Source organism: Pantherophis guttatus, chromosome 1 (assembly GCF_059756535.1).
Source record: "Pantherophis guttatus breed Tessera chromosome 1, ASM5975653v1, whole genome shotgun sequence".
Lineage (NCBI taxonomy): Eukaryota > Metazoa > Chordata > Lepidosauria > Squamata > Colubridae > Pantherophis > Pantherophis guttatus.
This window is the reverse complement of record NC_142063.1, coordinates 293101524-293124713: the sequence shown is the minus strand read 5'-3', so window position 1 is coordinate 293124713 and position 23190 is coordinate 293101524. Positions and strand designations below refer to the sequence as shown.

At 36.7% G+C, this 23190-nt stretch overlaps 1 protein-coding gene across 1 annotated transcript in view; it reads left to right on the top strand.

Annotated features, from left to right (window-relative positions):
• The window catches only part of LOC117671425 (calpain-14-like), a 47513-nt gene extending 40940 nt beyond the window's left edge, over positions 1-6573 (top strand). Inside the window, exons 18-20 of the mRNA XM_060692627.2 lie at positions 3644-3760; positions 4890-4945; positions 6329-6573. Coding sequence (XP_060548610.1) covers positions 3644-3760; positions 4890-4945; positions 6329-6355 — 200 coding nt within the window. The 3' untranslated portion in view covers positions 6356-6573. The remainder of the gene's footprint in view (positions 1-3643; positions 3761-4889; positions 4946-6328) is intronic.
• Positions 6574-23190: the final 16617 nt, after the last annotated feature.

Below are 23190 nucleotides of genomic sequence, written 5' to 3'. Positions count from 1 at the left end.
TTTTTTTGTTAAGAGACCAGTCCAATATAATCATCACCAACTCTACTAATCTACTCTGACTGATTTACAATACACACACGCACACACACACACCCTTTTTACAATCCTGTAATCTACGCACACACATATGCGCATGCACACACTCAGATACTTCCTATATACACCTGCTTTCTCTTTTTAATCTATTCTCAGTATGTTTTATGTGATCAATGTTAATTCAGTTTTCTTTTCTGTTTGGTCTAAGGCCAAATAGATAGATGAAATTCCTAAAAAGCAGACTGAAACTTCTCTTGTATTGTCGTATCATCAGCCATAGTCCCTCCAGCATTGGGAGGCCAAAGCAATAAATTAATACAGTATGACTCCTAGCTCTTAAAAAATGACCTGCCTTGGCCTATGTAGTGGCACCCTATGTATGACTATAATGACATTGCATTCACTTACTTCCTGGCCCTTCTCCAGAATGCTGTGCGTGATGCAGTATTTATGAACATTGAAGAAGAACTGAAACATCCTACATTGGAGTTTCCATCCAGCCATGAACCTCAGGGGATGATTTTGGGTCTATCACTGTCTTTATTCCCAATCTGACAGTTAAGGCAGTTTTAAGGATTATCTCTGTGGAGAAATCCTGAACCATCTCAAAATTCTAACCTTGATTGTCTCAGTATCTCAGACTGAAATCACTCAACCTCATCTGTTATCCAGAATTCTTTTTTAGTATCTGGATTGTGGATATTTCTAGCCCTCACTTTGAAGGAAAGACCTACCTCAGTCAGAATATTGCTTCTAAGCACTCAGATCATAGTAATATCAAAATGAAACCCTCCTATTTATGCCATCTTGAGTTTTTACATAAGGAACATCAAATACATGAAACAAAATCATTATTGCCTGGCCACACACCTGCATTTTTATGTACATTTTACATAAAACCAGATCAACTGGTAGTAATGTCTTCACATAATAGACAATAGCCATTTAAAAACTTCATTAATCTCCATTATATAGAGTTGAATTATCCTGCTGACTTTTATTGTTGCACTGAAATGAACCAAAAATTAATTTTACCTTGTAAAATGTTTTTAAAATGATTTTGATTAAAATAGTTGCAAGGTAAATGATTGTAAGGTGACAATATGGAATACTGTTAAATGAGATTAGTACAGTATTTAATGAATCTTAAATTTTAGCTTAATTATCTTTATTTAGTTTGACATTAACAAATATAAAATATGGAAGTTACAGTGAAGATTATGTACAAACCAAAATAAAATTAAAGTTCATCACATTTCACTTGCATTCACATATGGCAGCAATGAACCAATCATAAATGAAAAACATAATGCAATTAAAATACCAGATACGACATATTGAATTAATGCACTTTGACTGATTAAATTAAACAACTCATTATTAATGGGCAGCAGATTCCAATGCTTCTCCTGTAAAAGATGTTTACATTTTTGGGACTCTCAGCCTTGTGTTTTCATAGTTTCATAAATGGCAGAAGAAATGATGGCTATAATTTCATAATTGATGAGATACATCATTCTGTGTGATATTAAAGGAGGTTAAAGATTATTTCCATATTATGGAGTTGGGATTAATCATTCTAATTGCTGTTGCCACTCATGATAAGGCCAGTGTGATGTAGGAGGAAAGTTTCAATTCCAGCTTTCTAAAGTAGGAGAACTATGGCTCTACTAAAATCAATGCAGTTCACAAACCTATCAATACTTCTCAATTTGCCTAGACTGGAATAGATAATCAGCTGAGCCACAGGGTGCCCCAAAGTAGTCTTCCTCAGACCAGTTCCTTCCAGTTTTTTCCCAGGCAAGTTTTTTTTTATTTTTTTAATTTGATTTATATGCCGCCCTTCTCCGGAGACTCAGGGCGGCTTACAATGCATTAAGCAATAGCCTTCATACTTTTGTATATTCATACAAAGTCAGCTTATTGCCCCCACAAACTGGGTCTTCATTTAACCTACCTTAGAAAGGATGGAAGGCTGAGTCAACCTTGAGCCTGGTAAGATTCGAACCTGCAGTAATTACAGGCAGCTGTGTTAATAACAGGGTGCTTTAGACCACTGTACTACCAAGGCCCAACCAAGGTTGGTTGGGAAATTGGGCTCTGTATGGCTTTATAGTGTTTTTATCTTTGTACCTGGATATTCTGTTATTTCTTTGTGTGCGTAAGCTGCTGAGAGTCTTTTTGATTGGGCAGCATGGAAATATATTTAATGAATAAATAAGTAATAAACAAATACATTTGGAAAATACTAGGTTGAAGAAAGCCTTTACTTCACTCAATGTGAGTTACCTACTCACTAGGGATCAGCCTCTTTGCTCCAGCAACTACTTACTTTGTCATCTGGAGCAGAGGTGGGTTGCAGCAGGTTCTGACCAGTTCTGGAGAACCAGTAGTGGAACTTTTGAGTAGTTCAGAGAACTGGTAGTAAAAATTCTGACTGCCCCACCCCCATCTATTCTCTGCCTCCCAAGTCCCTGCTGATCGGGAGGAAATGGGGATTTTGCAATAACCTTCCCCTGGATTGGGGAGGGAATGGAGATTTTACAGTACCCTTCCCCCAGAGTGGGGTGGGAATGGAGATTTTACAGTATCCTTCCCCTGCCATGCCCACCAAGCCATGCCACGCCCACCAAGCCACACCCACAGAACCGGTAGTAAAAAAAATTGAAACCCACCACTGATCTGGAGGGTAGTCACCATTGAATTGAGATGGAAAATAATATCCAACCACCAGATACCAACCATGCAGTTTTGGATTTTGGCTATTGCCATGGCAACATAAGTTGAAACCACTGGAGTTTGGAACAGGACTCTTGTGTTCCAAAAAAACCCTTCTTTTGGGCATAGTCCAGGGGTGAAATCTAGCAGGTTCTGACAGGTTCTGGAGAACCGGTAATGGAAATTTTGAGTAGTTCGGAGAACTGGCAAATACCATCTCTGGATTGCCACAGAGTGGAGTGGGAATGGAGATTTTGCAATATCCTTCCCCCAGGAGTGGGATGGGAATGGAGATTTTTGCAGTATCCTTCCCCTTCCATGCCCACCAAGCCACACCATGCCCACCAAACCACGCCCACAGAACCAGTAGTAAAAAAATTTGGATTTCACCACTGGCACAGTAATATAGTTCTTTTTCACAGAGAGACATTATTGTGTGATGTGAGGGGGAAAAAAGGAGGAGATATATATGCTACAAAATACTTGCAAATAAATGACGAATTTATAAAATCTCTTGCACATAATAAAGGACATCTTTTTTTTGTCTTGTATATGTTAACCACTATAATTCATTATACTCTAGATCCAATGATGTGTAATGGATTAAGAATTAAATTTGACCAGGGGCTCTGGGTTCAAATCCCTGCTCAATACATTATATGATTTACTGTCTTATTAATCTATTATGGCATGATAAAATATACATCTCCAACAAACTAATCCCTATTGGAGACACTACTGAATTTTAAAAAATGGTACCTGAATGCATAAATCTATAAAGATCTGTGCTAAACTAAATTCTACTTTCTTAAATGGGATTTATTTAAAATAAATAAATATAATTGATTGCAGTCTAAGCATCTTTGTGGGTACTGTTATGTTTCCAAAGGAATCTCACTTAGCAATGAACTTTGTAAGCTGTTGACAATCCGGTATGGAAACCCTGATCTAAAGATCACATTTGAGAACTTTGCCTGCTTCATGCTACGTGTGGAACTCATGATGGGTAAGCAGACTTTTCACTAAATTTCTTTCATGGCACTCCATGGGAATTTATTTCACAGATCACCCTATGCAGAATACAAATGAGCTCACTTTAGATCCCTGCAAGATAGGGGATTTTTAAAAAAGATTTGCAGATAACATTAGAAGATAATGAATTGACAGGGTGTTTTTTTATTCTATATCCTCTTTTTAAAAAACAAACAAACCACGAAAACTTATTTTTGGACAACCATAATCAGGCATCTTCCAATGAAGCAAAAGGAAAACTCATTAGATGGTACAAGTTTAAATAGTATTAAAACTGACTGTAAGTAATACAAGCAAATAACCACAGAGCTACAAGCAAAACAACTGAAATAACAATGTGATAGAAAAGCAAATGAATTGGGAGACAATGTCTCAGAAAGGAGATAGCTTGTTTTATTGATTTATTTACACAATTTATATGGCCATCTATCTCATGTCACAACAACCCATGATACATGGTGAAAAATAAAAGTACTCTTCTTCCCCAGGCTTAACCTCCCAGGTTTTAGGGCTTAGTTCTCCAGTACATCTGAGGTTTTTTCTATGTACTATCTGCTATACTTCAACGAAGGAACAAGTAAAGGTTTTCCTCCAGTGATTAAAGGGTATAAATTGATTCAGATTCCCTATTAAGAATGTGGAATGGAGAGAGGTTGATGATAAGATGCTCAAAAGCAAATGTTTTCTGAAGGAGCAACTCTTCCAGTTGTGACTCATGCTTTCATCACCTCACATTTAGATCATCTTTGCTGTACAAATGGTTCTTATAAAATTACTTGGGAATTTGGAAATGTAACAGTCTGACTGTATGTAAATTTAGTAGGGCCATACCTTTGTTGCATTGTTTAAAATAGGCTTCCAGGAACAACGGAAGGTTCCAGTTTTCACCCTTGAAGTCCTACATGGTTTGGTAGATTAGTTTGTGAGGCATTTAAACATTTGATCTGCCTCTGCCAATTGCTTACACTGAGAGGACATTTTCTTCAAGGACCCTTCATTGCTACAGCTGACCTGGTTTTTGAGATGCAAAGATATGAAATAACCTAGCTTGCCTTTCTCTCTCTCTGAATATCCCATTTCTTCTCATTTCCTTTCTTTTACAGAAGCCTTTTATAATATGAGTAAAGATGGCAAAGGTATCTACCTTCTAGAGTCTGAGGTAAGGATGAGATTTCCATTATCTTTTTTTTGGGTGGGGGGGAATCCAAGATATATGTAGACTATAGTTCCCAAGGATAAGGAACGTGCTGTTCTGTCCCCCTTCCCCACACAGGCAAACACACAACCAGGCACACCTGCCAAGTTTTTATTAAGCAATCAGACTAGAAACCCTTGCAGATAAGAGTTTTGGCAGTAAACTGCGTAATGCCTGCCAAGTCAGTTTTCACTCACAGTAAGCAAGAGAGAGTTTATCCTCAGTCCGGTCCAGTAGCAAAAAGTAATCCACGAAGCAAGAGTTAGCCAAGGTCCAATCCAAATATGTACAAGCCAGATTCCAGGTAACACGATGTGACTCTCAGGTTTTTAACTTTGACTGTCACAAAGCCTGAAGAGCTATCACACCCAGTTTTATTCCTTGTGGGGTGTGGCTCAGTGACTCAGCTCAATCTCTGGCCCTCCCACGCCTCTTTCGTTGCTGCGCACGCTTTTCCCTCCAACGCTGCCTGGGATCAAGCCAGGATTCATCATCCTCGCTCCCTATCTGTTGTTGTTCTGATATGCTTTCCTCCTGGCATATCCCAGGCTGTTCCTCTTGGCCTTCAGATGGAACCTGAGGCACTGCCAGAGAGGAGGGTCCTAGAGCGGGAGGCCTTGTCAGTTCCTCCCCATCACCTTCTGAGTCCTCTTCCTCTGTTAGGACAGGCTCGGGAGTCGAGGTCACAACAGGTTCTTTAAAGAATGTAATGGCTAACGTCAGCACCCCCTATACTATTCCATGTACCCAATATAAGTTCCTCTTGTGCTAGTCCAATAAACGTGTGTGTGTGTGTGTGTGTGTGTGTGTGTGTGTGTGTTGGGTATTATCTCAGAACTGCTGTTTGAGGCAACTGTACTGAAGCTGGATGAAGAATTCTGCCAAAGGAGCTTCAGGTTCTGAGTTATAATTCATAAACATATTCCAGTAATTCTTAAAACATTCAAATAGTATTAGTATAGCTGGTATTTAGTACATTTGGCTGTGAGTCTACTGAGAATCTCCCTGACTTAGCCTTGGCAAGGGAAGACAATAAAATACCTCTCCTGCCACCTCATCTGAAAGCATTTACAAAGCCTGGTCTATATAATCATGCTTGCATACACATATACATATATGTATACTGTACATACACTCTTTTCTTTAGATAACTGTATTGATAGTTGCAGAATTGTTAGGAATGACCTCCTCATGTTGCTGACAGAAAGAGTTGCTTTAGCCTTGATTTAGGACAAAGAACAATCCAAGAATTATTCTCTCATTGGGACCAGTAATAATGTTTAGATAAAGTATTGCCAGTGAATATGAAATAAATGATTCCGTTTATTTCTCTATATTGTTTTGCAGTGGATGATGATGACACTGTATTCATGAAACAGTAAAAGAGAAGAACTCAGTTGAGCTACATTGGCCCGTCAGACCAGGAAGCCAAAATCATGAATGCTAATGTGATTTTTATTATAAGATTACACTAACAGAATCTTATAAGTGTAAATGTGCAAATCTTCCTCTCCTGCTCTTACATTCCAGAGAACTAAGGAGAGTTAATTATGAGGTGCTTACTCAAATTACATTCCTGTTTTGGACTCAGATTTTATTGATCAGACCATTGTCCTCTATATCATTGCAACTCTTCCTCCTGTCTCTCAAACTTCTTCTCACAGCCCATTACAAGAGTGAAGGCAACTTCCTATTGAGTGTTTGTGTATGGTGCTTGACATTTTGAGTCAGGCTTATCTTTCTTGTGAAATTCAAAAGTGTTTCATGCATCATGAGTAATTCCACTCTTCTGTAAAGGATTGCTTGTGGGTTTAAAATACTTCGAAAATATTACATGACTTTGTTCAGGAGGGTTTATTTTTAAAAGTAAATCTGAGTTACAGAGCAACTACTTGGGCAGCAGCCTGGGTTGACTATCAGGTTAAGCCATAAATCATTTCAAAACTTTTTTGCAAATCTGCAGTTAGATCACAATGGCTACACTTATATTTTCATAGTAGAAAGGGGCAAACTAACACAACGTGACCTAAAGGGCCTCATAGCAATTTTTCTCAAGAACTACCATTATCCAATTGGTTTGAGGTTTAAGATTGGTTTTGGTGGCTATTTTTCCCCTCTTCTTCCAATGGTACTGCTGGTTTATAGCAAAATTGTAAAACTATCTTGCTCTTCAACCCATTGCAGCTTTCCTTAATTTAAGTATTATTTTTGTATTAAATTTACTTTTATATATAATTGTATTTATAATTTCATCATATTTATATTTTGATAATATTTAATACTTTTGTATGTGTTATTTTTAATAGAAAAAACAAGAAAAAATAATAGCAAGAATGAGATATTTGACTGTGATTATTAACATGGTCTGCAAAGTTTGGATAGCTAAATCACTGTGAAATCTTACAGAATGCCGTATCTTGTCCTTGCTTTCAGTTGTAGCTTTGAGTGTTAAGGCTCCATTTTGAGGCTAGAGTTAAGTAGCTGGACTACATAAATGTTGTACAGTTGTTTTATTTATGGCTTTGATAAATTTACAGTTAATTTATAGTTACCTATCTAAAGTTTATGAGTCTCTGTGTGATAACAAATGTAAAAGAATCTATGCGATTTTCAAATTGATGGCAGAGCAGAAAATATGCAGCATTGTTATCCTACAAAAAAGCTCTGTAAATCCATAAATTTCTGATGGAATCAGGGATAAATTGTCATTTGGTTGTACCTGACTGCACTTGTTGCATTTCTCACAGGATCAGGGGCTAATTTTAACTGCAAAGAAAACGATGTAGTTGTATGCAACTAGCTAATGAGAAAACTTTATAATGATTTAAACAAATAAAACTTAAGTGACAGAAATGTTAGCAATTTTGTCATGTTAGAACTTTATTGTGCAAGACAAAATCTTAAGCATATTGTTTATGTTTTAATTGAACACACATTTGAAAATGGCTGCTTCAAATATAATACAGAATATTGTTCTTGGATTCTTTTATGTATCAGTTTTATATGTGTTATATAAATTTAAACCTATCGTTTTATACACAAAGTCTCTTTAACATATATTGTAATTGTGACAATATCATAAAACAATTGATTATGAGATTGCTATGTATAATGAATTTTCTCTGTATGTCAATAAAGTTTTTTTTTACAACATTTAAAACAGCCCTGAGCTGTGTTTTCAAACTGTGAAGAGGCACTTTGTTGGAACTTTTATATCAGATCTGTAGAGAAAACAGTCTGTTTTGTGTGGATCACAATAAATTTTTTTACCAAGGTTATTGGCTTGGACTTCTTGTACATTATATAACCGATATACTTATTATATAACTTTCATGCCTAACAAAAGAAGCATTTCTGAAATTCTGACAAGACTCATTTTCAGTGTGTGTAGTTAAAATGATATAAAATATTTCTGAGAGTTGCATTCAGCTGCATCTATAACATTCATACAAAGTCATTTCTCTTTTACTGGGGACCATTGCAACAATAAGCAAGCAGAATAAATTAGACAATATTACAACTGCAGAGCTTATAAAGTCATGGGAAGCCTTTGAAATAAAAAGCACATTGATGTGGACAAGCCTTCTTCTACCAGGATCCAATTTTCCCAGAGTGACATTGCTTTTCCCTAACATTAATTCATGAAGCAGAAAATGGTTAATATGGAAGTAGGTGAATGGTGGATGATTCAGCTACCAGCATCAACATGAAACAAGATTCTGTATTTCATTCACAGTCCTGGGGTATTCATTGGGTTCAATGCATTTAGGTTTCCTTTACATTTCCACCTAATTTTAAATCAGTAGCATACAAGAACCATATTGGGCAAGATAACATAGAGATGATTGTGATGAGATTTATCCAGTCTTAGGTACTGAATAATATTTGGAACAGCTGGAGGGACTGGGTGTGTTGTCAGGGAGATGAAGAGACAGTGGGAAGATAGGATAAGATAATTGTTTCCAAATATATGAAGGGCTGCCATGCAGAACTTGGGGCAGAATTGTTTAAAGTTTCAGAAGATAGTCAAGGAACAAATAGAATAGAATAGAATAGAATTCTTTATTGGCCAAGTGTGATTGGACACACAAGGAATTTGTCTTGGTGCATACGCTCTTGGAGTACATAAAAGAAAAGATACATTCGTCAAGAATCATAAGGTACAACACTTAATGATAGTCATAGGGAAACAGTCAATATGAATCTTAAGGATACCAGCAACAAGGTTACAGTCATACAGTCATAAGTGGGAGGAGATGGGTGATAGGAACAATGAGAGATTAATAGTAATGCAGACTTAGTTACTAGTTTGACAGTGTTGAGGGAATTATTTGTTTAGCAGAATAATGACGTTCGAGAAAAAACTGTTCTTGTGTCTAGTTGTTCCGGTGTGCAGTGCTCTATAGTGTCATTTTGAGGGTAGGAGTTGAAACAGTTTATGTCCAGCATGTGAGGGGTCTGTAAATATTTCCCAGCCCTCTTTTTGACTTGTGCAGTATACAGGTCCTCAATGCAAGGGAAATTGCAAAAAAATAGATTCCAGTTGGACCTCATGAAAAATATCCTAAGAAAAATATCCAATCATGAAAGCTTAGGAAGAAGTGCTGCTGAAGACATTTAAAAATGGGTGGCCAGATCTTTGTGATGTTGGAGCAGTTGGTTGACTACAGTACTCTTCAATAGTTACCACAATCTATACACAATTAGGGCAATCATGATTTTTAATTCACCCTTTTCCATATGCTCTTATCAATAGACTTAAGTTTAAACCATTATTTGAAACAAACAAAGCTTTTTATAAGCAGATATTCACCAAACCATTAAATTGTGGTCCTCAAATGGCCCAGCGAAGCTTTTTGTACTCCCTCATATCATTCTTCACCCCCAATCCACCATTCATGTTACTTATCAAAACATTTCCCCTATGGAACACATCAATTCATTCAGAATGTGGAACAATTTCTCTCCCAAGACATATCTGCATTATCTCTGATTATCATTCACTGTAACATTACATATAATGCTCACCAGCCTATGAATTGCTATTTGTATATGTAGAACTATTTAGATTATACAAATGTATGTTTCTGACATATACTTTAGTCTTTTCTTTAAAAAACACTATACTTTTACATCCTATGCATATGCGTTTATCAGTTCCTCACCACCACCTCCATTTGGATCTATTAAATCCTTCCTGTTTATCTTCGGTTCATAAATACACTTTGTTTTCTTTTTTGTTCATTTATTTATTTATTTGTAAGCTGTACCATTTATCCCTCTTAGATTCCAAATCACTAGATGAAATATAGATATTGTCCTCTGCCTTTCATTGCAGCTTTGAACAATCAAGGATTTCACACAAAGCTGTTTAGTGAGAGAAAGAAAGTGAGAGAAAGAAAGAGTAGACTAGGTTACCACACTGACAGATCAAATGATTCTTCCCTCTTACTTCCTCATACTTGGAAGGCATCCCTGGAAGCAGGTGGACTGCATACGTGAAGGAAAAAGTCACATAGGTTAGACTCTGGATACATTAGGAATTTTGATAGCATACACTTTAAAGATGGCTGACATCACCATCTAAGTGGAACTTTGCAGAATTGCAAAGAGATGTGGCAAACAATAAAGTATTTTTCATTCAGATACCATGTTGCATACCCTTGCTGTTGTTCAATTCTGGATTTATTCCTTACTGTTCTTCCCTAAATTATTCCAGATTAATTATAGTTATTCTGGACCAGATGGGAAAAAATATTAAAATCCATTCAAACTCTAAAGCTGTACCATACCTTTATTAGCCCCAAACCAATCAGTAGAAAAGGGCATGGTGGAGTAAACTTTAGAATTTTCCAAAATTTAATGTCACTTCACTAAGTATTGTTTTAACTCTTTAAGCAACCAAATTGTGCCCGCCTTACCCATTCATAATATGGGGGCAGGTGGTGAGACCCTGAGTTCCCAATAACTATGTAATGAACCAATGTGCTTTTTGGATTTATGATTTATTTTGGTATTAAGTATTTTACAAGAAGGAAGGAAGGAAGGAAGGAAGGAAGGAAGGAAGGAAGGAAGGAAGGAAGGAAGGAAGGAAGGAAGGAAGGTGTATGTGTGTTTTTTTAAAGTTAGTTTTTATTGACAAAGATTCATAAAATGACAAGCTGGTGTACCTAACACTCGCCATGTGTTTCTTTTTTTTTTCTCCCAGAAATATTTTTAACATATGGCATACTGAAGCTGATTTCCCTATTGAGTAGGTTTTTGCAAAATGAAATACTGAGGTGCAAAAAAAAAAAAAAAAGATGGCTCCCTTCCCTTTGCCTTCCTCCTATGTCTCACACTGGATTGTACCTGAAAAGGAGCCTTGCAAAGCTTGAAGTTCAATTTATCAGCACAGTCAAGATTGATTTGTTACACCATCTATGCTGGGGAAATGAATATCTCCATTCTGTTCCCATCCAGTCCCAGCAGATCTTTGTTTTCATCAGGTCACCTGTGTAATGTAAGGAGCTGACATTTCTGAGGAAAGAAAGAAAGAACGAAAAAAAAAGAGGGGAGGAGTAGACATAGTCTGTGGAATATAAATTAACTCTCAATATCCAACAAAGAAACTGCCAAGAATTAACAAGTGTTGAAATATAAAGCAAAGTCTTGGTGTTAAGACGGATAGGTAGAAATTGCTTTGAAAGATAATAGCTGAAGAAAGCCCATGTAAATATTTAATTTAGGAATTTTTACACTGATGGGCTTTTAACTGTACCATGTGACTTATACCCATTACAAATGTGTAGTTTGTTCATCAGCGGAGTTTATGTTTTCTTTTGTGTTTCCTTAATGTGTTAATGTTGACAGCTGCTTTGTCATCTGCTTGGTGGAAAAGTGTGATACCCATTCAATAAAGAAAGCTATAAACAATAAATGAATATCTCACAAGTCAAATTATAAACTTTATAAATTATAACTGATGATATCTGTAGGGTAATTTTCACTGCATCTGTGCATTGCCAAGACAACACAGTTCTCTAGCAAAACTGTCATTCTCATCATCAAAGCAAAACTAAAAAGAATAAAAACAACAGCATTCTGACAGTTCTTTTACATAAGAGTGTATTTTGCATTACCTCGCAATATAAATTTGAGAACAAGAAAGCAGCCAAACCACTAAAGGCTGCAAACTTAGAAGGGAGCTAATAAGAAAAGATGGAGATGTGATCCGGGTTAGATGCCTGCATTTTTAAATGATAGAAACTCATCTTATAATTCAACTAGCAACCTTACTCATAGATTTCTTGTAGAAGTAGTCCAGGTTTATTACATACTTAGTACTTGGATTCTTTGTAAACAAGTACTTCAGCATTAATCTCCTGAAGCCTGGAGATCCCAGTTAGTTAGTATGAACCTTATTCATTTATTTTTAAAGATTTAAACTGTCTTTTTCTCAAAGACATGCCAGGATGAAACATTAGGTTTAAAAATAATAGAACAAAACACTGACATCAACTAGGCTAAAGATTAGAGTCTCCACATCATATAATTGCAGTCCCAATCTACTAATTGTAATGTAAATATTCTACATGGAACAGTTTCATAGAGCAGGGGTCACCAACCTTTTGGACCTCAGGGACCACTAAATTCATAATTTTAAATCCTGCATTCCACTAATATGATCTGCCTAATGACCAGCTGGGTGGGCGTGGCTAGGTGATCATGTGACTGAGTGGACATGGCCAACTCATTGTCACTCATGTCAAGGGGTATCTCGCCAGCCTCTACTCACCCTTCCCCTCCCAGCCACTCCTCGCCTGCCCACCTGGGCTCCTTAGGCCCCAACAGGAAGCAGTTGTTGGAACTAAACAGTCACCATAAGAAAGAGTTGGCAAAACAGCTGGTTCAGTTCAAATTGGATCTGGCCAAGAAGGAGGCTCAGCAGAAGCACCTCACAAAGGACTACGAGCATAGGCTTTCCAAGCAGAGAGAAGACCTGCAGGAGTGCAAGGCCAGGTACAGGTGCCTGGAGGCTCAGCGGGCTGAGATGGTCAGCCAATTCCAGGACATGATGCAGTCCCACTGGAACAAGGCTCTCTGGCTCTTCACCACCAGCGGCACTTCCCTCCAGCCTTTGCCCAAAGCCCCACACCAAGAGGCTGAAGCAGACTACAAGTCAGAATTTTCCCCTGCTTCTGACCCACACAAAAAGACCCCAAAAAGGGAGACTTTTTGCAGCAACACAAATGTTCATTGCACATATCTATCCCAGGGGCTGTAGTTTGAGGACCCCTGTTTTAGTGCAATATAAAAAATGCAAATAATTTTTCTATGGACCACCAAAATTTTCTCATGGACCACCAGTGGTTCATGGACCACCAGTTGGTGACCACTGTCTTAGAGTATGCTAACAAAATAAGAGAGTTGGAAGGGTCCTTAGAGGTCTTCTAGTCCAACCTCCTGCTCAGGAATAAAACCCTACATCATTTCAGACAAATTGTTGTCCAGTCTTTTCTTAAAATCTTGCAGTTTTGGAGCATTCATAACTTCTGGAAGCAAGTTGTTCCACTGATTAATTATTCTAAGTGTCAGGAAATTTCTCCTTAGTTCTAGGTTGTTATTCTGATAGAGGCTACAGTGTAGTCTTCTTTGATTCTTATTAATTGATATGTTGTAGATATGCTGAAACTTTAACTCCCACAGTCCCCAGCCCTTCTCTTTTAGCTATCCAGAGTAGGAATTGGAGCATGTCCCATGACCTTCAGATACACTAAAAGAAGATATGTTGCTATATTCCTGCACCGACACACATTTAATTATTTAATGTTTATGCTGCCACATAAATAATGTTCAAATGATGCACATTGTAATACCATGTCATAAGAAATAATAGTGACTCTAATAGAACACTCTTATGACAGCTTAAGAACAAGCAACTATTTAATAAATAACAGTAAGGCATATTATTTCCCAAAGGAATGGCTGTTCTAAGAATAACATCCCTCTGGGATAATTTGGGTTTTAATGCTTTCTGATGGAGCTAATCTAATGTCCAATGTGGGCTGTTATCAAAGTGTTGGTGCTACAATGTAAAAAAATAATTTCCTACACTGAGTTTGTTTATCTCATTAAAATGTTGGATTACTGAATCCTTATCAAAAGAAGTACGTACTGCATGCCTAGTTCTGGTTAGAGCGGTGTAGGAAAATTGTGTTTGGAAGCACATCAGTAACTGCATGTATGCATTCCTAATTTTAGTACCTACTACAACCAGGTTACCACATTCTGTTCCAGGTGTAATTTCTTTTTTTGTCTTCAAAGGTAAATCAGTGTAGAGCCTTTCACAGTAATCTATAGATATGGTAATACGAACATGTTTTCCTAAAGTTAGAAATGAAATCTAGATTATCATGCTTAAAGACTAATATCATTTTTAGTTAAAAAGCTAATAACAATGTCTAAAATTCCAGGTTATATTTAATTTATAGATCTTTTTATTTTCAGCATACAGATTTGAAATTGGATGGTAAATGACAAAAAATGCTAGTTGTTAAGCTAGAAGGAAATCATCCTTATTTCTCCTACTCTTCCGCTCAGCCCATTTATATTTTGGGATAGACACCATTAAAGAGTTTCTGAATTCACAATCTCCAAAAGTTACAAAGCTATTGGAGATGCAAAGGAGGACAAGACACTTGTGTATGTCCAATTCTGCTGTTTGCAAATAGAGACAAGCATAGGATTTTGATTGTTTTAATAGTTCCAAGACCAATGCTATCTAGATCTCCTGAAAAATAAATTCCACTGACTTTAATATGACCCATTACCAGATGAGCACAAAAAGGATTGTTGCATTAATCAAGAATAAGGAACTGAAACTTATATTAAAAATTATATTCTTATCTTGGAACTGGCAATGCAGCCCAACAATTACCTAAAGCCATTGAGTTACTATGAAAAATGTTGCTAGTGCTGATAAAATAACAAAATGTATTTTTTTCAATACAATACTCAGAATTAATCATGATTAATGACTTAAGGTCCAATGAAATCAACTCAGTTATTGGAATCAATATTTTCAGCTGGTTTTAATAATATTTTTATTATGCACTTTGTCACTTCATTTAAACAAATATGATGGTATGGAAATTAATTACAAATTGCTTTATTTCAGACACAGCTCTTGAAAAATCAAGATTAAAATATTGTAAAGTACACAAATAAAACATGGTGCAAAATATAAAACAAATTAAAACATCTAGAGAATTAAACTAAAGCAGAATCAAATGTCAAGGACAGCATCAGCACGTTAAAAACTAAACGCCAAAAAACCAATAACATGAGGGAAGCATTTACAGTAGTCCAAACAGGGGAACCAGTTTGTGTGTGTGTGTGCACATGTGTGTGTGTGTGTGTGTGTGTGTGTGTGTGAAGATGGCAGCAGAAACTGTGCAAACAACCTCTGCCTTTTATGTAAGTTGGGTGGCCATATACATTCTGAAGAAATAAATTTTAGATTAACCAATGTTTCTATAGATAAACATACATAGTATTTTAGCCTAACTTTATAGCCCTTGCCACTGAATCACTGAAAATCTCTGACAAGATTACCCTACTCCAGGTACAGATACAGATTAACAAAGTTGGAAGGAGCCTTGTAGGTCATCTAGTCCTAGATATTTTCCTAGAAGGTGAAAATAAGTAGTGGGGGAATACTTTTAGATCTTATTCATCTAGCAACTAAGAGTGGTTTTTGGCTGGCAATGTCATATATATTGATTTCTAAGAAAAAATGTCTTAAAAGGGAGCATTAAATCGTGGTACATATGTTGGGCAATTTGTGACTGGACTACTCATCTTGATTACTGCACTAGACTTGACTGTATTACAAAGCTATCAGAAAGTTTATGTGAAAGCAGTTTTCCAGAGTAACCCCAAGAGATTCTAATTTTAGAGTAGTGAAATACTTCGGGTTTTTTTGTTTCTAGGCAAATTATAAAATCTAGGTCATTAGTTTTAAATCCCATAATGGCTTGGAGCTATATCATCTCAGAGAGCACATTCTTTTGTGCGAGACATACCACTTGCTAAGATCCAGGGGTGGGTTGCTGGGGGTTCGCAGGGGTTCTGGAGAACCTCTAGCTAAGATTCTGTGCAGTTCAGAGAACTCCCAAATCCCATTCCTGGCTGGCCCTGCCCACCTCACCCCGCCCCTCTCAGGAGTCCCCACGCAGCCTGTTTTGGAGGTGAGGTAAGTGCAGGGCATGCAGAGGCTCAAGGAGGGTGAAAAATGGAAGTTCGGGAAGGCCTCCGAAGCTGGGGAGGCCATTTTCATTCTCCTGGAGGCTCCAGAGCCCGGGGAGGGCAAACACCCCCCCCCCATGGTATAGGAGGCCTACTAGGCCACAGCCACCATGGCCACGCCCACACAGCAACCGGGCAGAGGACCCCTTTCTAAAATTTTTGAAGCCCACTCCTGCTAAGATCTAACTGCATTTGTCACTCAACAATCAGGGAGCAACTGAGAATCAAACCTTTACTATGGATATATCTGACCTTTGGAATAAATTCCCAAATATATAGACTATATTTGGTGGACTTAAAAATAATAAAACCCTAAAAAAAATCTGTAGCTAGATTTTTTTAGTACACGTTACTTTTACTTGCTATTTTTGTTGGTTCAATTTTTATTTGTTTTAAAGTATTTAACACTTCAATTGTCTGTTTAGCACGTTTGATTTTCTTTGTAAATCACCTAGTGGGATAAAGACTAGGAGTTCAAACACAACAAATATATAAATATTGATTGAAATTAAATCAACAAAGAAAAGAGGAGGTGATTGAAGTGTAAATACTCCATCAATGACTGTATTTCATAAAATAGAACAGCTTTCACTAAAACAGGATGATTTCAGATAACTTTTTGAGGCTTTTCTTTTAGAAAGTGACCTTAAATTTTGTTTCTGAAACAAATGGATGAACTCCATAGTAAATTAGAAATAATGATCTGTGGGACTTCTTCTTCTTCTTTTTTTTTTAGTCTCTGGGGCTCTGTTAGATTAGAAAGAGGAGATCTCCAAATACATTTATATTAACTCTAGAGATTATCATAGATGTCTTCAATAAAATAAGAGTTCTCTTCCTTGAAATACATCCATACATTCTATTTTATAAAACTGGGATCCAAAGATTGAGCAAATGTGGATTAAAAAAAACCCTTTTCTTACAAGAAACTTACAATTGTGGCACAATTATTTCTTTAATCAAGTCACAGGTGATAAAGGAATCTCTGTGCCTGTAGTGATCAGAGCAGATTATTCTCTGGTGACCTGAAGATGGAATCCTAAGAAGTAAGATTGAAGAAACTAGATATAATTATGTGGAAAAAGGCAAGAATAATACTGGTCCAAATTGCTTCTTTTAGTTAGTGTAAATCCCTGTTTTTGTTTGCTGCCTAGACTTTCTTGGATAAATCGATGACTTTATAAATTGGATCAATCAATGGGAGCTACAGTCTTTGGAAGATTCCTTTGTCTTGTGAAAAAACAGATTTCTTTCTTACCTTTTTTTGCAGGAAGAAAAAGAATTGAGCAACATGATTTTTGTATTGTCATCTGGTCATTCCCAACAACAGTAAAAAATGGTGGACAACACACAAGCTACCCAAATATTAGTTGTCTCTTTCTCCTTTACTCCTACTCCTAGAATACCCACTCCAGGTAGTGAGTATGCTTCTTGAGTCTGGCTGTTGAGTAGCTGTTGGGCTACAAAGAGCAGCAGTCTGATCCAGAATGAGATGGGATCACACTATGCTACTGCAGTATTTCCCAACTTGGCAATTTTAAGATGTGTGGACTTCAACTCCTAGAATTCCCAAGCCTGCATGGAATGGAATCTTAAAGATGTTGAAGTTGAAAAACAGTATGCTAGTAGGCAGTGATAAAGGTCCAAACAAGTGCACAAATATAATGTTAGTGAAAAAAGAGAAAAGGCCAATGTAACAACAACAAACTCTGGAAATCCAAATTAGGAGAATAAAAAATGCTAGCAGAGCAGAAATACACATAGGTGTATGTTTATGTGTATGAGAAAGTGTTTATGTGAGTGTAAAAAAAAGATTTCCTAAGTTTATCCACATTTCATCAAGTGACCAGGTATCCACTGTAGAGTTCTTTTTTTTAAAAAAAGTATAGAGTAAAAATAATTAGTATAGTATAGTATAATGTTTTATACATATATATTTGTATGTATGTATTTATGAGTGGTGGGTTGCCCCCGGTTCGGACCGGTTCATAAGAACCGGTAGTAAAACCAGTGGGAGGCTCTGCCCACTGACTTGAACGTCATCATAGGGGATATGCTCATGCGCAGAAGTGGGCACGATGCGAACCGATAGTAAAGGTAAGTAGAACCCACCCCTGGTATGTATGTTTGTATGTTTGTATGTATGTATGTATGTATATATATATATGTGTGTGTGTGTGTGTGTGTGTGTGTGTGTATAAAACATTTAAAAATCTATATTTAAAGAAGGCACAAAATATAATAGTACAAAGAAACTGTTTTTAGTTTGGAATTGAATTAAGACTCTTATTTAAAAAAATACAATACAAAGCATATTACAGCTAAAGCAATATATTTATTAAAGATAAGACAAAAATGATAATGAGATTGGAAAACTGTATCTAACCCAGGAAAGACAGTGATTTCAAATTTTCCAAATCAGCAAGATGCAAATTGGAGAGACAATATGGCTCTTTCTCTTTTTAGCTTAATTAGAAGAAGAAATGCAGAGCACGCGGAAGATATGAGGCGCTGCATTTTTCTTTTTTCTTTTTTTTTACATATGGTGGAGTTCTAGGTCCTTAGACAATCTGTTTTTATAAACAAATAACACATCCATTTACATAACTAGTCCACATCTCTAATGCAAATCATCTGCCTTAGTGTTGCTCTGTAGAGAATAATATTCCATATTAATTACCACGCATATTTACTAAATAAATTCACTCACTGTAGCTAGCCGTCCACAAAAATGCTTTGCTAAATGGGCCAACTAACAGACTCAAGCTGTGGTTTCTGTGATTGGAGCAGTTTCTCTCAGCTATGTCGTCTACCCAGCCAAAAGTCATATGTCAAAAGTGACATACCATACTGCAATCTTCCCCCCTACCCCTTTTTGGGATGCACAACAATAACAGGGTATTTTTGCTCTTTTTAAATGTGAAAATGAATTGATATGGAAAGTAATATATAAATTCTTTAAATAAACAAACATATAAATAACGGAGACTCTGGAGACATTCTGTTGGGTTGTCTGTTTAATACTGTGACTTCCACAGAAAATCTGTGCTGATAGATTTATTCTTGTTTATTCTCTGTATGGTAGTATTTCCATACAGTTGTCCATTTCTATAGGCATCTTTTCCCCATTCCAAATAAAGTCATCATTTAGGAGCTGTGATGCTTTGAATGGAATCACTGTGCATTGGAAAGTTGGCAAATGATAAAACATTTACGCAAATTTGGGACAGTCATCCAGATTATGTCCTTCAAAACAGCACAGGCCTGTTGAGGAATGCACTATTACAAAACAGTTTCCTCAGAGTTAACATTGTACATATTGAAATTGATTAATCCATGATACTACAACTATTTTAAAAGGGAAAAAATGGCTTAAGAACATATTCATCACAGAATTGACAGATATCTCAAAGTCCATCATGCCGAATAGGTCTTCAGGCTCCATTTTTATTTTCTTGAAATTCTTCCTAGTCATCCGTCAAAATTTGAATATGTTCATCCAACTTTTGTCATTTGGAGTAACTAAACACAAAGTGGTCGAATGACATATGTCAGATATGAAAAAGGTGCAACACCATGGCTCCATGTAGTTTGCCAGCATCTCTTCTATGGCTCTCAAAACCATTTCTAATTGTTGTTAACAATTTTAGGTGTTTTTAAAAACATTATGGAAACAGTTAAGGGGCAAATTAATTACCTTAAGGCACTTTTATCAATTCATCAAAATGGCCCTTAGCCCCTTTTAAAGTATGCCCTTCAACATATCATGTAAAATCTGTTACATTTCTCAAACAGATGGAAATTCTCAACTTCTATACAACGCATCATTAGCCTTTAAAAAAAAAAGAAGATGGCTATAATTTCATAATTAACTCTTCTCCAGTTGAAATATCCCAAGATTTTTTTTAATATCATATGATTTCATCTTTAGTTTGGGCTGCTAAGACTTGTAGTCCAATGAAATAAATAAAATCTTCCTGCATAAACACACAGATGAAAGATTGATATCTACGTCTTGTAACATATGTCTCCTACAATCAGGACTACCCATTTACTGTGAATTAAGGATTGGGTTTGCGGGCATACTTATTTCAATATATATACACTTCTTGCAAAGCAATGTTTCTATTATAAAATGCCTTTTGTATGCATTTTCATAATATATTCATTTTAACTTTTTCTTTTTAGTTACAAGCGTTTCTGCAAAATTCTAAGAAGTACTGGTGTCAGCATGCATTTACATTTTTGGTTCAATTTATATTCAGGAAGTCTGAAATTGGAGCATTTACATTAGGTTTGGACAGGACAAATATATTCTCCTTTTTATGCCCACTATGGCTATATATGTGTCTCACTCTTTATGGTGAGTGATATATACATAGAAAAAGAATATACCCTCAATTGCTCATATGTCTAAAAGTGTTCTGAAATCTATCTTTTATTCCTATCTTATTCTTGAATTCCCTTTAGAAGCTCTTTCTGTGTTGTTTTCTTCTTGTTGGTGGCAGAAAATACAGTTGCTGTTGTTTTCTCTGCACATTTCTTTGTTATTCTATCTATAACCTTCCTTGCAGTTACATTTCCAATGTGGAAAAAACCTCCCAAGATTATTCCTTTACGATATCTTTCTTTGGGATTTCAGCGGGGTCACAGATTTCTAAGTAGTGATTGTACATTAAAAAAACAGGATGCTTACAACATCCTTTGACCAATAAACAGCCACCGCAACCCATGAAAATCCAAGTAGCATTTTTCCTTTGAATTCTTTTCTATTAAATAGAATGAGGATGCCTTAAAAGATGCAAAAAACAAAACAAAAACAAAACAAAACAACCATCTTCTGATTTGTCTATCTACAGGTCAGCCTGCCTATTACTAGGAGGCAGAGAGAAAACTAAAAGAGAGATGGGCAACAGGTGTTCCGAAAGTTGCACATTTGTCCCTATGCCTCTTTTTATGACCTTTGGGACTCTCTCTGACCATTATTACTCCAAACTGGAATTCCTCATGGAAATAGAAGAGAAGTGGAAGGCCCTAAAATGACTTTAGTCTAATTCAGGGGTGTCAAACTCATGGCCTGCGGGCCGGATGCGTCACACGCTGGCCACCCTCATCCCCGGTTTAGCAAAAGGGAAAAAAAGTCATGACAAGTCACGTGATGACAATGTGACACTGTGAGTTTGACACCCCTGGTCTAGTTTGTTTTTTAAAAATAAAATGTTGTATTTTCTCAAACCCAAGAGAATCTGCTCAAAAGAATTTACTACTCCAACCCATTTACATGAGACATTTGCTTCATTGGCCCCAAAGTTTACTCAGTGCTAAATTAACTTTATCGAAAGATATTCCTTCATCAGCTTTATGTTGGAGGGCAATGCCAGTTTTTTTCTTCTTTGCACAACTTGTATATCTGTGCTTCTCTTGTTGTAAATAACAACCCCTTCATTCAAAAAAAGGTAGTTAAACCATTTGTAATTTGAAAATTGCTATGGGAGGTGGAGATCCTCCTAAGATTTTAACCATTTCTAATTATGCTCTCATGCATATGCATTGCCCACCTGCACGCTCAATCATTGCAGAGAGAGAGAGAGAGAGAGAGAGAGAGAGAGAGAGAGAGAGAGAGAGAGAGAGAGAGAGAGAGAGAGAGAGAGAGAGAGAGAGAGAGAGAGAGCAGAAGGCAGCTCTACAAAGTAGCTTGTGCTATCTTATAGGGAAAACATCCAGGTGAAATTCACCACCTCCTTCCTCTTATACGGGATAATCTTCTTGAGCTAGGATGAATTTTGCAGCTTTTTCCCAATGCAATTAAGACAAATACACCTGCTTTCAGGTTCTATCCTGTCTGGTTTATTCCTTATCAAAGGATTATTGCTTATTCCGTGGAAATTATTGCAGCTTCCTAATGTGTGCTGTTAAGAATTCTGATTGCCACCTTTTACTTGTTTTGCATCTGCAGATTATTCCAGTCTAATGGCATCAACTGCAGCCAATATACACTATTCTGTATATATGACTTGAGATTCAAAGAAGGGAGCCCTTACTAGATTTTAATGCATGCTACTTTTTTTCCTCTTTGCAATTATGCAATGAGCATATGGACAAAATGCCTGCTGTGGGAGATTGGCTTCCTCACAAAATGGCCATTTCTCTGAAGGCAACCTGGTTACCCAGGTTACCATTTACAATCCAAATGGGACTTTTATAAAGCCCCAAACATTCCTAAAAATAAATGCAATGATAGTATCTGGTGTTTTGCTTTGCAGTACCACAGTAACTCTCCTACCCATGTTTTTTTGTAATAGTGTATACTTTAAAAAGGTCTGGTGGACTTCAAAGGTGTCTGAGGTAAGTGCATCATGTCAGTTATTCTTATGGAATAAATCCTTATCTTTGATGGTATAATTTTATCAATACAGAACAGGTGTTATATACTTATGTCTCCCTAAAACTGGTATCCATGAGGTATACAGGTAGTTCTTGATTAATGACTGCCATGTTTAGCAACTGTTCAAACTTACAACATTGGTGCTAAAATGTAGATTTATGACCAGTTCTTAAACTTACAATGGTTGCATTGTCTCCGTGTCTTGTAATTGCAATTCAGTCCCATTGGAAACCAGCACAATGCTCACAGCCTTCCACAGTTATGTGATTCCCATTTGAGACCTTCACAGCCAGTTTTCAACAAGCAAAGTCAATGGGGAAATTGATTTTGAATGTTGTGCTCTTTGTGAGGGCATTTGGGAAAAGCAACTACAGCCAGACAGAAATGCTTCCCACCTCTACTTCTCCAAGGACAGGCTCAACACAAAGGGCTGTAAATGTTTACAACCCCAGGAACTTGAGAGGAGATGAATCCCTCCCTCCCTCCCTCCCCCACTCATACAGTATTCTCCTAAAAATCCATGCTAGTGTCCCAG